Genomic DNA, 13515 nt, shown 5'->3' with positions numbered 1-13515 from the left:
CATTACAAAACAGTTCAGAGAGTGGCTTGGTTTAAAAATTGCCAGTTATGGGGAATCTGCCTCAATCCTTGGCTATTAAAAATGTGTGCCTTATTTCCAGTCTGAATTTGTCTGGTTCCAAATTCCAAAGATTGGATCTTTTTAGACCTCGAAGAGCCCATTATAAAATTTCTGCTTCCGAGTAGGTACTTAGAAACTATGATCAAGTCATCCCTTAACAGGGGCGGCAGGTTTGAAGAAATTTTGGTGGTGCCCAGAATGCCCAGAGCCCGCCCCCACAAACTCTGCCCCCCTGCCTAAGGCTCTGGGAGGGAGTTTGGGTGGGGGGAGGAGGTCTGGAGTGCAGGCCCTGGGCTGGGGCAGGGAATTGGGGTGCAGGGTGCTGGCTCTGGGAGGGAGTTTGGGTGCAGAAGGGGCAAGAGGTTGGGCTCTGGGAGGGAGTTTGGGTGGGGGAGGGGGTCTTGGGTACAGGCTCTGGGAGGGAGTTTGGGTGCTGGTTGCAAGCTCTGGGCTGGGGCAGGGGGTGGGGGTTCAGGAGGGGCCAGGGTGAGGGGTACAGGCTCTGGGACTGAGTTTGGGTGCAGGGTGAGGGGTGCAGGCTCTGGGCTGGGGGGGGAGGGCGTTGGCTCTGGGAGGGAGCTTGGGGATGGGAGGGGGTGTGGGCTCTGGAACAGAGTTTGGGTGTAGGCTCTGGGATGGGGTAAGGGGTGGGGGTGTAGGAGGGGTGAGGTGTGCAGGCTCTGGGAGGGAGTTTGTGTGCAGGCTCTGGGAGGGAGTGCGAAGGGGCTGGGGCACGAGGTGGGAGTGAAGGAGGGGGTGAGGGGTGCAGGTTCTGGGACAGAGTTTGGGTGCAGACTCTGGGCTGGGGGGTGCAGGCTCTGGGAGGGAGTTTGGGGACAGGCGGGGGTTTGTGGGAAAGGGGTGGGGGTGCAGTCTCTGGGAGGGGGTGGAGGGGTGTGGCGCTTACCTGGGGCTCCTAGGCAGAGTGGGCCGGGGGGCCTCTACACGCTGCTACCCCCAGGCGCTGCTACCCCCAGGCACTGCCCCCACAGCTTCCTATTGGCCGCAGGGGGGCTTGGGGCGGGAGCAGTGTGTGTAGACACAGACCCACTCCACCCAGGGGCTGCAGGGAGGGGCCGGCAGCCACGTGGAGCGAGCAGGCAGGAAGCCACTCAGCTCTGCTGTGCTGCCTGCCGGTGGTGGGTGGGGGCCCCAGGCCATTTAAAATCACCTGGGGGATGTGCGGGGGGGGGGGGGGGGAGCGCCCGGGGGTGGAAGGTGGGACCGAGGGAGAGACTTAGCCTCAAATATTGCTGTAGCCGGGCCACGGGCCAGGAATATTCCTGGTGCCCAGGCATCACGGGTCCATAGAACTCACCACCCATATCCTTTAACCTTCTCTTTGCTAAGCTAAATAGACAGAGTTCCTTAAGTCTCACTGTAAGGCAGGTTTTCCAATTCTTGCATCATTCTGGCAGCTCTTCTCTGAATCTCTCCAATATTTCTACATCCTCTTGAACTGTGGGCACGAGAACTGGACACAGGATTCCAGCAGCAGTCACACCAGTGCCAAACTCCTCCCTTTCCAGCCCCGCTCCAAACACCCCCGGCCAGCCCAGCCCCGCTTCAAATACCCCTCGCCCCTGCTGAACAGGTGCCCTGGCCAGCCCAGCCCCTCCCCCTTTCTAGCCCCCTCCAAACACCCCCTCAAACAGGCCCCCCCGGACAGTCCAGCCCCTCCCCCCTTTCCAGCCCCCTCCAATGTGTTTTTATTGTCCTTACCTCAGCTGGCCATAGATAATGCCTAGTGTCCTTTTGCTTCCCTTAGCAATTTTCTACAATTCCTAGCATCTAATTTATATTTCCCCCCATACATTACACATTGTATTTTTTTATAGCTGCTTTCACTTCTCCTCTAAGCCAGGTTGTTGGGGGTTTTTTCACTTGTGTAGCCTTTCTTGCTTGGGGAATTTTGGCTTTTTGGACATCTAGTACAATGTTCTTATACAACTCCAAAATATCATTCACAATTTTCTGATTAAATCCTTTCTCCCAGCTCATTTGACTCGTCACTGTTTTCAGCTTTGTTAAACTGGCCCTTTTAAAGCACAAGTGTAGATATAATTATACTGGTTTGGACATTATTCTCTTTGCACATGACAAATGTAATCAAGTCATGATCACTGGCACCTACGCAATGATCAATAAAGTAATAATAAGACCCAGCTCTTATCTAGTGCTTTTCATCACGAGACCACAAAGTGTTTTACAAAGGTCAGTAACATTATCCCCATTTTACTGATAGGGAAACTGAGGCAGAGAGCAGGGCAGTGACTTGCCCAAGGTCACCCAACAGGCCAGGGTTGCAGCCAGGAATCTTTCTCCTCTGGTTTTCACCCCAATGCCTCCCATTACATGATTCCCAAGCAATTAATCACTCCAGGAATGTGCTCCCTTCCCCCAAGCCCACAACTCACAGCTGATCCCACATGCCTCAAATGGCGTGTGATGCAGAACATGTCTGGTGGGATGGGGCCTCGTGGGCCCAGAGGATGTGGCACTGCTGGTTTCTATCCGGTGGATTGTCTCTGATGCAACACCAGCTGTGATGCCCCCCACAGTCAGTGCACAGATGGGGTTTCTCTCTGTGTGGCTCCAGAGGGTGCCCACTGCTTCGCTCACTCTCCAGTTGGGAACCCCAGTGAGGACTCTCATGTTGGAGACACAATCCCATCATCATCTGGGATAAAGAGGCCATCTGGGCACGAGCCGTCCCTTGGGGGTGGGAGACAGGGAACCTCGGAAATAGGAACCGCACACAGGTGTGTGTCACCAATAACCACTGCTCCCAGGGCATGAACCTCAGAGCTGAATGCACAACATCCATCTGCTAAGGGGAGAGGACAGCTAGGAAAGGAAACAGTGAAGGGAAGGCGACAGCGTGGGGGGACTGCAGGGGTCTCTCTCTCTCTCTCTGGATCCCTAAGATCCTTTCTGGCTCAGTCACTAGCCACTGGGCTGGATGCAGGATTCTCCAGAGGAGGTTCTCTGGCCTGGATGATTGAGGAGGCCAGACTGGATGGGCATAATCGTCCCTTCTGACCTCAGGGGGCAAATCCCCCCAGGCAGAAAGGGGCGCCCGCGTGACACAGACCTGGCGCTGCTTGGCAAGCTTGCCGTAGTGAGCTGGGGGTACTCGGGGCGCGGACCAAGCCGCTGACAAGGGCCCTGCTCGCCACCCTCTTTCCGCCCAGCTCGGTGGCAGTACGCCTGTGGAGATGCACGTTATGTCATACTGGGCAGCAGCTGAGCTTTCCTTTACAGCATCCTAGTCCTACTGGCTGTAAAGAAAACCTTTAAAATGTGCCTAAGCACAGCTCAAGCAGCGGCACAGGAACTCCCTTGTCATGGCTGTTGGGGAATTCACTCTGAAGCCTAATGGCATTATGCTCGTGTGAGGCTTTCCTGGGGGATCAGGTTAGCAGATGGAGCTGGGGAGGGGCTGGAGAGAAGCCCTGTGGGATCATGGTACGGAGGAGAGCCGGGCAGGTAGGCCAGGCAGCCCATGACCCCGGTACCCTGGCGAGCAGGGCTCAGACTATGCTCCCTTGTTGGGTCAAAGCTGTACAAGGGGGAGACCAAGCACTCCCCAGCCAGACCCAATGCCCCCCAACCATACCCCCCAGCCAGACCCCCCCCCAGGCCATCCAGCCCGATTGCCCCCACCCCCAGCCAGACCCCCCAGCTTCCCTAGCCAGACCCCCTCCGTCTGCCCCAATGCTCCCCCCAGCCAGACTCCTCAGGCCAGCCAGACCCCCCCCCCAGGCCATCCGGCCCCAACGTCCCCCAGCCAGACCCCCAGTTCCCCCAGCTAGAGCCCCCCCAGCCATCCAGGCCCCCGCAACCGCAGTCCCCAGCGAGCCGTTTCCATGGAGACAGGCGGGGGCGAGGGCTGTACTCCGCCAGCCCCGCCCCGGAGCCATGTTGGATGGAACCGCCGGCGCCGAACCCGGGACACGGAGCGGGGTGAGAGCGTCCCCTCCGCCCACCCCAGCCCCCTCCAAACACCCCCCTGCTCCCCTACAGTACAGCGCAGCCCCCTCCAAACACCCCCGCTCCCCCAGATGGGCCCCCCGCCAGCCCAGCCCCTCCCTCCTTTTTAGGCCCCTCCAAAGTCCAAACACTCCAGGCCAGCCAAGCTCCTCCCCGTTTCCAGCCCCCTCCAAACACCCCCTGCCCGGCCAGCCCATTCCCCCTCCAAACACCTCCTCACCCTCCCGAACGACCACAGCTCTCCCGAACGGCCTCCCTGGCCATGCCAGTCCCCTCCAAACACTCCCCCCCCCCCCCAGTGCTGCCTGACCTGCTGTTCTCTTCTCACAGCCGCCCCATGGCGACCCGCCCAGCCCCGTGCACCGTCCGCAGCCCTGTGGCGCTGCAGGTGGGAGATGTGAAGACGGACCTAGCTCAGCCTGGCGTGGCCGTCATTGATGTGGCCTTGCCCCCCGCCCAGCCCCTGGATGTACGTGTGGGGTGAGCCCCTGCCCGGGCTATGGGGGGTCGCGCGTGGCCCTCCGCCCCTCCTGCCCGTGCACCATGGCGGGGGAGGGAGCTTAGTGACAGTCACAGGGCGGGGGGGGGGGGCTGCTGCAATGTCTACGGGGCCGGGTAGCTGTGGTAGGGCCCTGGGCTCCCAAAAAACTCTCTGGGATGCGAAGGGTCCCTCAGGAGGAATAGGGCAGCTCTGGGGAAACCCTGGGTAGCAGGGCTGCCCAGGTCCCCATCAGGTGCCAGTCTGCATGCTGTTGGGTGCCCTGATGCAGCAGCGAGCTAAGGTCAGAGCCCCGGCTTGCTCAGCACACTCATTTGGACACTAGGGTTGGGTAGGGTTCTCGGGGCAGATGGACCCCAGGTGGGCATCTGATGCATGGGGACCCAGGTGCCATTGGGTGTGTGCTTGAGCAGCTCCCACTGCATCCAGTGACAGGGCGACATGTCCAAAGCATGCCAGGAAGGGGCACTGCCACGGAGACAGGGAATAACAAAGCCACCTGGGCACGCTGTTCTCCTGACAAAAAGCAGCATTTGATGGCTGAATGCCAGGGGGCTATTGTACACTTGGGGCTCGAGGACATTCCCATGGGTTTTGGAAGGAAAGATGCCGCTTGCTGCACCCTGAAGTAGCTGGGTGGGAGGACTTGAGGACCTAGTCTCCACCAGGGGAAAGGCTCTGCATGCAGCCGGATGGACGGGGACTGGCTGGGCACTTGGGGCACCTTATGCAGCACATTGCAGGCAGCTCTTAATAACTAGCCTTTCCCAGGTCGGAGTTGGGAGGAGGGCAGTTTTAGGCCCAGCCAGTGAACCAGCCTGTCCCAGAGCCATGGCAAAGACACAGAAGCTGAGGGAGAGCACCACTGTGTGTCCCAGTTCTCCAGTCTCCGGAGTGTAGCAGAGGGGCTGGATTTCAGAGCAGTGACCAGAGGCAGGTAGTGCAGAGCCACAGCCATCTCCCTGGGACTAGGGGTGCTGCCGGAGGAGAATAGCAAAACGTGGGGCTTTGAAGCAAGCTTCTAAGTGTGAGTAGCTTGTATCGAAGAGTCTGAGGGACAGGTAGGTTTTCAACTGTCATATTTCTATTTACTGTGTCAAGCTTGGGGCCAGGAGCTGTGCGTTCAGAGAGAAACAGGTTGTGAAGCCGAAGGGACCATTGTGCACATCTACCCACACGTCCCGCATAGCACAGGCCAGAGAATGTTCCCAGAATAATTCCTAGAGCAGCTCTGTTAGAACACCATCCAGTCTGGATTTAAACAGTGTTGGGGATGGAGAATCCAGCTCTGCAGAGCTGGTCATCCCCATGCCTTTCCTGCTGCCCATCGAACTGAGTGGACTCACTGGTGGATTGAAGATGTGGCTCAAAGGAGGCCCAGTGGATTGCTACTTGCCTGTCTAGGTGGCAGAGGGCAGGCTCTCCCCGGGTGGGTACCTGCCTGTCTAGGCAGCAAAGGACAGGCTCTCCCCGTGGGGCAGGCTTGTGACCTGCGCGCTGGGTTGTCTCAGTTGCAGGAAATCGTCTTTAAGAACTCCTACACAGCTTTCCTGACTGTGCGAGTGCAGCGGCGCCGCCCCTGTGATGTGGGGCGCGCCAGCGCCAGGAAGTGGGTCACCTGCTTGTGGAATCACTGCCTGATGCCCAGCCCGCACACAGAGGCCGGCTCCCAGGATTACTTCTCTCTCTTCAGGCATCAGGTCAGGACTCTTGGTGCCACTGGGACTGGGGGGCTGGGCCTATGGTAGCTGATTCCCCTGTAGTTAGAGCAGCAGCAGAGCCCTGACTGTGCCTTGGCCACCACTGCCCACAGCTGGCACAAGTGCAGCTGGGCTGGGCCTGCCGCTCCGGGGAGGAGAGAGTGCTGGGGAGAAGCCAGGTGGTACAGGCAGGCCAGCTGGGGCTCGCAGGGGGCTTGCTTGCCCTTAGTGCTGGGCTGCGACTGAAGCACTAAAGCAAGGCACGGGCTGCTTGTCCCAGCAGATCCCACGGTGTTGCTCATAAGAGCAAACTCGATGTTGGGAATCCTGATCCCTGTGGTGTAATCAGGATCTCTGGCTACATCTACACTACAGGGGGGGGTCGATTTAAGATACGCAAATTCAGCTACGCGAATAGCGTAGCTGAATTCGACGTATCGCAGCCGACTTACCCCGCTGTGAGGACGGCGGCAAAATCGACCTCCGCGGCTTCCCGTCGACGGCTCTTACTCCCACCTTCGCTGGTGGAGTAAGAGCGTCGATTCGGGGATCGATTGTCGCGTCCTGACGGGACGCGATAAATCGATCCCCGAGAGGTCGATTTCTACCCGCCGATTCCGGCGGGTAGTGTAGAACAGGCCTCTTACTCCTCCCTGAATCCTGTGTAGTGTTGTAGGGCTCTACCCCAGAGCCAGCTGTCATTCAGTGCTGGGGGCAGTGGCTGAATTGCCCAATGGAATTCTTGGCGCTAAAACCTCTGCTTCCCCTCTGGCTGCTGCTGGGGATGTGGGCTGTCTCCCCTCCCTGACTCTGTGTCTCCAAGGCTGACAGACCTGATGGTTTATTACATTGCGATAGTGCTAGGACCCCCACCAGCACCATAGTGCTGGGGCCCACCCTGAGCTGCCAGTCCTCGTCCTTATCCTGCCTGGTGGAAAGGGCCTGGAGTGCGATTCTTGGCACCCATCTATAACTCCTCCTGTCTAGCCATCTCGCATCAGGCTTCGCTCTGCCCCCTGTAGCTCTGTCACCTCACCAGAGCTGGCAGCCCTTGTGCCCCTGGCTCTAAATAACTAGCACCCAACCCCCTCACTGCAGCGCAGCTCTTGCTGCCCTGTTGTCTCTGGCAGTTGCTGTGTGATGTGGATCAGGTGACCGCCGTGCGTTTGATTCTTCGCCAGCCCTCACCCGTTTGGCTGCACTTCACCCTGGAGGAGCTGCGGCTCTACCCCAGGGGCCAGCAGGTGAGTGACTGCTGCGGCGGTGTCAGGCTGCCTTTCCCCCGGGCAATGAGTGCTGCACAAAGCCGCCTGTGCTTGGCGAGACCGGAATCGCCCCTGGCCCTGCCAGCCGCGCGGCATTCAGCCCTGCAGGACTCTTCTGGGACCCTGCTAGTCGTCTCTGCCTCGGACTGCTTCCCACAGGTTCCGCTGAGGTTGGGAAGCAGCTGCCCATCCCTTAGCCAAGGGTACCCTGTCTCCCCTCACTTGCTGTGCTGTAAAGGCCCCCCCGTCAAGAATGCAGACGCAGGGGGTACCAAATCCCACCCTGTGTCCCTCCTGGCAGGGGCTGCCCCAGACTCTGGGTCTGACACATGAGGCTCTCCCCAGACCCCCTACCCCCAGAGCCCCGGGGAGCTCAGTGAAGTGCAGTTTGCAGTCTGGGCCGTGGCGCATGGCCTCAGTGGTCTCAGGCTCCTGGCCATGGGGGCCTCTGTCTCTGCGGCGCAGGGAGTGTTTCCTGCGGCACCCCTGTCATCGGCCTGGCCCCAGCACTGATCACCTGCCTGTGCTCCTTGTTGTTTCTGCCTGTGCTGTGACTCTGAGGCCATCTGCACCAGCAGGATTACAGTGACGGAGCAGACTGCCCGGGGGGCCTGGGGAGGGAGCAGAGATGGGGCAGCCGCACGCTCTGGCTAGACCCACACTCCCTTTGCTTCTGGCTACAGTGCAGTTCCCTTGGCCTAAGGAGCGTGCGTTGAATGCAGCAGTGGGGTCAGCAGGCAGCCTGTCCCTGTGAGCACCGAGGAGCCAGGCCTGCCTCCATCTGTATGGCAGGGGGGGAGGGGGGCTCGGCTCTGCTCTGCTCATTTGCCACCTTTGACCCCTTTCAGAGCCTGCAGACAGACTTCCCGTCCTGGCTGTCCCACCTGGCCCCCCAGCAGCAGCCAGAAAACCTGCATGGGGTAAGCAGGCTCCTTATGAGCAGCGCTGGAGCTGGGGTCTCCCAGGGAGCAGTGAGCATGTCCCGGCCAGAGTTGGGGTATCCTGGGGGGAGAGGGCAGCAGGTGAGGTCCCTATTGCGGGTGGGGTGTCCTGGGGGAGAGAGTGGGGTGTCCTGGGGGGAGGGGCCACGGGTGGGTTCCCGGTTGGAGGTGGGGTGTTCTAGGGAGAGAAGGTGGGGTCCCGGCTGGTGGTGGGGTGTTCTGGGAGGGCAGCAGGCAGGGTCCTGACTGGCGGGGGAGGGGGGAAAATGTCCCCTGAAGCAGACAGCTCAGTTGGGCAGGGCAGGTGGGTACAGTGGGAGCTGGGCTCGTGGGGGCCATGATCCCTGCCAGGTGCATTGGGATCTGCATGCACACTGATGCACTGCAGGAAGTGGTGGGGAGCTCCTGGACTCTGGGGAGTGGTAAATGGGGGGCAGCATGCCGGGTTATAGATGAGAGCTGCATGTCTGGGGCAGGGGGATGGGCACCATAGTCTGCACTTGGGAAGTGCAGGTTAGCCCTGCCCACCGGGAGCACATGGCCTGTTTGTGTTCCTCTTGCACACGTGTCCTAGTGCAAATACACACAAGGGCTAATGGCCAGCTGCCAACACTGCTCAGCGAGCAAATTTCAACTGTCTGTTTGAATGTGCAATTTGAAATCCAGGCAAGTGTTGATTCATTCTACAAGCCCACCCCAGTCAGGGGACAAGCCCCATGCCTGTCACTAGCTAGCTCAGCACAAGGAGCTGTTTGCAAGCTGCCTGCAGAGAGAATTGCTTGCTGAATAACTTGGCCCCCCGACCACACCTGGGTGCTTCTCACCTGCTTGGGCAGTTTGCAAACAGCAAAAGGCCAGATCCATCAACCAGGTGTTGGGGGGGAGGGGGGGGGCTTACCCTGACTCTGGCGGGCCAGCCAGCAGTTGAGCCTCCAGCAGTTGGGACTTCGCCAGCACAGTCCACAGAGCATTTGGACTGGGCATGTCGCTGGCACTCAGCTTCCTTGGGGGCCACAAGCGGAAATCCAACAGTGGTTGTTATAAGAGAGAAAACCCCTGCCGGCCTTGTTCAAAGATCAGGAAAATGCGGTGAGCAGCAGTGTCTCCTCGCACATTAGACAGACGGTGCTGTGGATTTCAGCTCTCTGTAAAGCTCTCCTGGGCTGCGAGTGCCCTGCGGGCTCTGTTGTGATGGGTGGAGAGCTTGGGAAAGCGCGCAGCCTGGGAGTTCTGCTCTGAGAGGCTCTACTACATGGGCGACCGGGATCGGGCGGCGAGAACCAGGGGGTGACCGGGGTTGGGTGGCTGAGATGGGGGATTGGAGTCCCCAGTCGGGGGGGAGAACCCCAGTGGTGCTGAGTGGAGGGTTGGAGACTCCCGGGGGGGACCCGGTGGCGCAGCGTGGCTGAGTGGAGGGTTGGAGACCCCAGTGGGGGGGAGGGGGGCCTGGGAGCACTGAGTGGGGGGGACGGGACCCAGTGGCACAGCACAGCTGAGTGGTGGGTTGGAGACCCCAGTAGCGCAGTGCGACTCAGCCGAGGAGGGCCCAGTTTGAAACGCCTGCATGCAGACTAGTGCAGAGAGAGCCTGCCGAGGGTGTGGAGATCCAGCTCTGTGATATTCGGCCAGTTGTGATTCCTGGCCCAGATCTTGCACTGCACATGTGGGGCCTGGTACCTGCACTGATCTGCCTGACCCCGGCGCTATTGCTGTGCTCTAGCTCCTCATCACTCAGTTTCTTTTCTTAAATGGGGTGCCCCAGGGCTGTGTCCTCAGCCCTTTGCTGCAGGATGCACCATAGGCCTGTGAGGTTGGTGTTCCGGTGGCCACTGGGGCTGTTTGTGAACGCCAGGCGGTGGCAGCTCTGGGTGCATGCCATGGAATGAGGATGTGCCTGGGGCTGTGCTCTTGGACCACCCTGTGCAAAGCCACGCTCAGGAGACACTTGGAAGGCGTTGGAGCTGAGTGGGTCGACTGGGCTGTCAGCGCAACCTGAGGCAAGCTGGAATTTTCAAGAGTTTTGGGGAAAATGGCGAATTCATTTTCTAAATTCTGTTCAGCTCTCCCCCGTTCCCCTGAGTTCCCGTCTAGAGTCTCCTGGCTGTGGCCTCTCCAGCACAGTGTGTGCCATGCAATTAGTTTGATTTTGTTAATTAACAGCGGCTTGGATTTGATGTCCTGGCTGTCGGTTCCGGGCACACTTGCCAACAGACACCGAGCTTGACGTGCTCAGCTGGGGACACCATGGCTCATGGCAGCCAGGATCTTCCCGGAAGCAGCTGCTGCAGATTCGACACAGACTCTCTGACCGTGCAGCCAGAGAATGCTCCTGAATCAGCTGGGCAGCTCAGCTGGGACGAGTAGGCCCCTGGCCAGGCTGGTCCTGCAGCATCCAGCCCATCAGGAAGGGGTGTGATGTTCCAGAACAGCGAGTAGGGAGCTCGAATGGCAGGCCTGACTGGGGCAGAGTCCTGGCAGTGACGTGTGCCGCTGGCTGGAGCAGTCAGAGGTGTCGTGTGTGATGCCTTCCCAGTCCATCCCCTGCTTTGTGGTTTTCTGGGAGAGCAACGGTGCCTCGTGCACTGGGCGGGGGTTGTGTGCACAGACTGCTGGCTATACTGCAGTAGGACCTGGAGGCCCCCCTGTGCCAGGTGCTGCCCCAAGGGCTCACCGTCTGAAAGCAGACAAAGCAGAGTGGAGCAATGAGATGAAGTGGGCTTGGGGGAGAGCAGGGTAACCAGAGAGCACTTGTCCCGTGGGCAGCGGGGAGGTGAAGGTTATCCCAGCTGCCTGGAGCTGCCTTCAGGAACACCCATCTCAATAACCGTTGCTTGTCTGCAGGGTGTCCCCGACCCGGAAAAGGTGTCTACAGAAGTCCAGCAGCTGTGGGTACTAACGGAGATGATCCGCGCTAACCAGACGGCAGCCCGAATCGGGCGTTTTGACGTTAGTTTCCAGTTAGCTCTGTTCATTGCCCACAGGGGCTGGCCCCCTGCTCTGGGCTTGCTGTGTGGCCCGGCATGCGCCGAAGGGGCAGGATGTATTTTGGGCACTGGCAGCATCTGCAGTCACCCAGAGCTGCTCCCAGCTGGCCATGCTGTACGAAATGCCATCAAACTGCTGGGAAAGCTCCTGGGGGTTCCAGGTTCAGGAGTATTGGAGGTAGGGAACTCTCACCTCCCCCAGTCCCAGCCTCTCTGATGTTCCAGCTCCAGTTCCACTGTAATGGAGGAGGTAGGCTGCATGGGGGCTCTCGGCTCCTGCAGTCCCAGCAGAGGTCCCTAGCGGGCACGTCGGAGGCTGTGGGCACCTGCAGTCCCAGCAGTGGCCCCAAGGGGATGTGTTGGGTGCTGTGGGCGCCTGCAGTCCCAGCAGCGGCCCCTACAGGGCGCGTCAGGGTCTCTCGGCTCCTGCAGTCCAAGCAGCAGCCCCTAGGGGGTGTGTTGGGGCTCTCTGCTCCTGCAGTCCCAGCCAGCCCCAGCAGGAGGCAGTGGCATACCCTGATGGGAGTGACGCTGGTCTCTGTGTTCCAGGTGGATGGCTGTTACGACATCAATCTGCTCTCCTACACCTGAGCTCTGGCCCAGGCTGGCTGCCCTGAACTTGCCATCTGCACAGCACGTTTCCTTCATCGCTGATCAGAGTCTGCCTCAGCTCTCTCAAGTCAAGAGGATTGTTTTCTCTCCCTCCCTGTTCTGTGCTTCCTCAGCCTTCCCCACAGCATCTCCTGGGCTTCTTGGCTCCTTGGTGCTGGCCAGATTCCTCCATCTGCATCTCCCTGGGGCCTGCGGACTTCCTCTTCTCCTGGCACTGCATAAGCTCCCTGTTCTGGGCCTGGCAGGCATGTCCCCCAGCCTCCTGATCAAATCACATTGCAGGTGTTTGGCAGAGCGCTCCCCCCCCCCCCTGGAAATTTCAGACGAATCCTGCTTCCAGTGAGATCTGGGGTGCCAATAATCCTGAGGTGGGCGAAGCTCAAGGGATGTGCTGGGCTCTGGGAACAGAGTTACTGCCCTGAATGTTGCACCAGAGCCCTGCTCCTCCGAGCTTGGAGCTGCCTGGGGCTCAGCGTGGGGCTGGTGTGCTGCAGGCATGGGACAGGGAAGGGACTGTGATGTTCCCTGTTTCTTGCCATTGCCCATGGCTGTGCAGTGGGAGGTGCTACCCAAAAGCCACAGGGCTACTTTGGCAGTTTTTGTCTGTTCTCCCTGTTCTGGTAGGGTACAGGGCTGGGGCCCTACCACCTTCCCTTCATGGTAGTGGGGCTGCAGGGGCATGGCGAGGGGGGGGAGGAAGGACTGTCGGTTGGAGCCTTCCTGGCTGTGGATTTTAGCAAGGTTGCAGGGCTCAGAGCCTGGGATGGGGAGAGCTGTCTGCGGGCTCTTGGGAGCCTCAGCACCAATGGCAATCAAAGTATGCTACCGCAGAACACAGTCCAGACACCCCCCATCACTCCCAGCCTGGGATTGAGTGTGGGATCCCCATTGTCTCCCAGCCCCAATTGGCTCCTGACCCATAAATGTGCAAACTCTGTGAAGATGGGCAGCTTGTCACCTAGCCCCTCTGATGGCCCCAGGGTGCTCCCAGATGCTCACTTCCAATCATGGAGTAAATAGCAGCCACACAGAAGAGATTTGAGCTCTTGGTCTCCTGGATCCCAGCCTGGAGCACCTTCCCCCGGGCCCCTGGATCATGGCCTGGAGCGCCCCCCCCCCACACACACACACACACCAGGTACTGGGGGTTGTCTGTCTCTCTCTCTCTCTCTCTCTCCTGCAGTGCTGGGCAAGATTCCCAGCAGCCCTGTGTGCTGCTCCTGAGCACCCAGTCCCTTGGTAACACGGGTGTGGGCTGGTTCGCGGGCTCACGGGCCTGCTCAAAAAAGCAGGGGATGGGGTGTGTCTTGGGAACCGCTGCAGCAACCGAGCCCCACTTTGTGCCATTAACTCTCCCAGGAGGTGCAGTGGAGAGTGCTGGCACCTGATGTGGGGCAATGGCATGACTGCCACTTTCCCTGGTATTCAGGGCAGAGGCAGGAGGTGAACACCTGGCCCCTC

At 59.6% G+C, this 13515-nt stretch overlaps 1 protein-coding gene across 1 annotated transcript; it reads left to right on the top strand.

The window, feature by feature from the left end:
* Nucleotides 1–3988: 3988 nt before the first annotated feature.
* Nucleotides 3989–12033, top strand: NICN1 (nicolin 1, tubulin polyglutamylase complex subunit). Its single transcript, XM_065408664.1, has 7 exons — nucleotides 3989–4026; nucleotides 4384–4522; nucleotides 6064–6252; nucleotides 7383–7496; nucleotides 8366–8539; nucleotides 11300–11404; nucleotides 11992–12033. The coding sequence occupies exons 1-7, from the start codon at nucleotides 3989–3991 to the stop codon at nucleotides 12031–12033; spliced, it is 801 nt and encodes a 266-aa protein (XP_065264736.1).
* The last annotated feature ends 1482 nt before the right edge of the window (nucleotides 12034–13515 follow it).

This window comes from Emys orbicularis, chromosome 7 (genome assembly GCF_028017835.1).
Source record: "Emys orbicularis isolate rEmyOrb1 chromosome 7, rEmyOrb1.hap1, whole genome shotgun sequence".
Lineage (NCBI taxonomy): Eukaryota > Metazoa > Chordata > Testudines > Emydidae > Emys > Emys orbicularis.
Note: the sequence above shows the minus strand (reverse complement) of the source record. Positions and strands in the feature narration are given on the sequence as shown.

Bases quoted from the DNA above. Each gene is read 5' to 3' on its own strand.
- NICN1 (XM_065408664.1), top strand. From the start codon at position 3,989: ATGGAACCGCCGGCGCCGAACCCGGGACACGGAGCGGG. The intron at 4,027-4,383 runs GTGAGAGCGTCC...CTCTTCTCACAG, and splicing joins AACCCGGGACACGGAGCGGG to CCGCCCCATGGCGACCCGCC. The intron at 7,497-8,365 runs GTGAGTGACTGC...GACCCCTTTCAG, and splicing joins TCTACCCCAGGGGCCAGCAG to AGCCTGCAGACAGACTTCCC.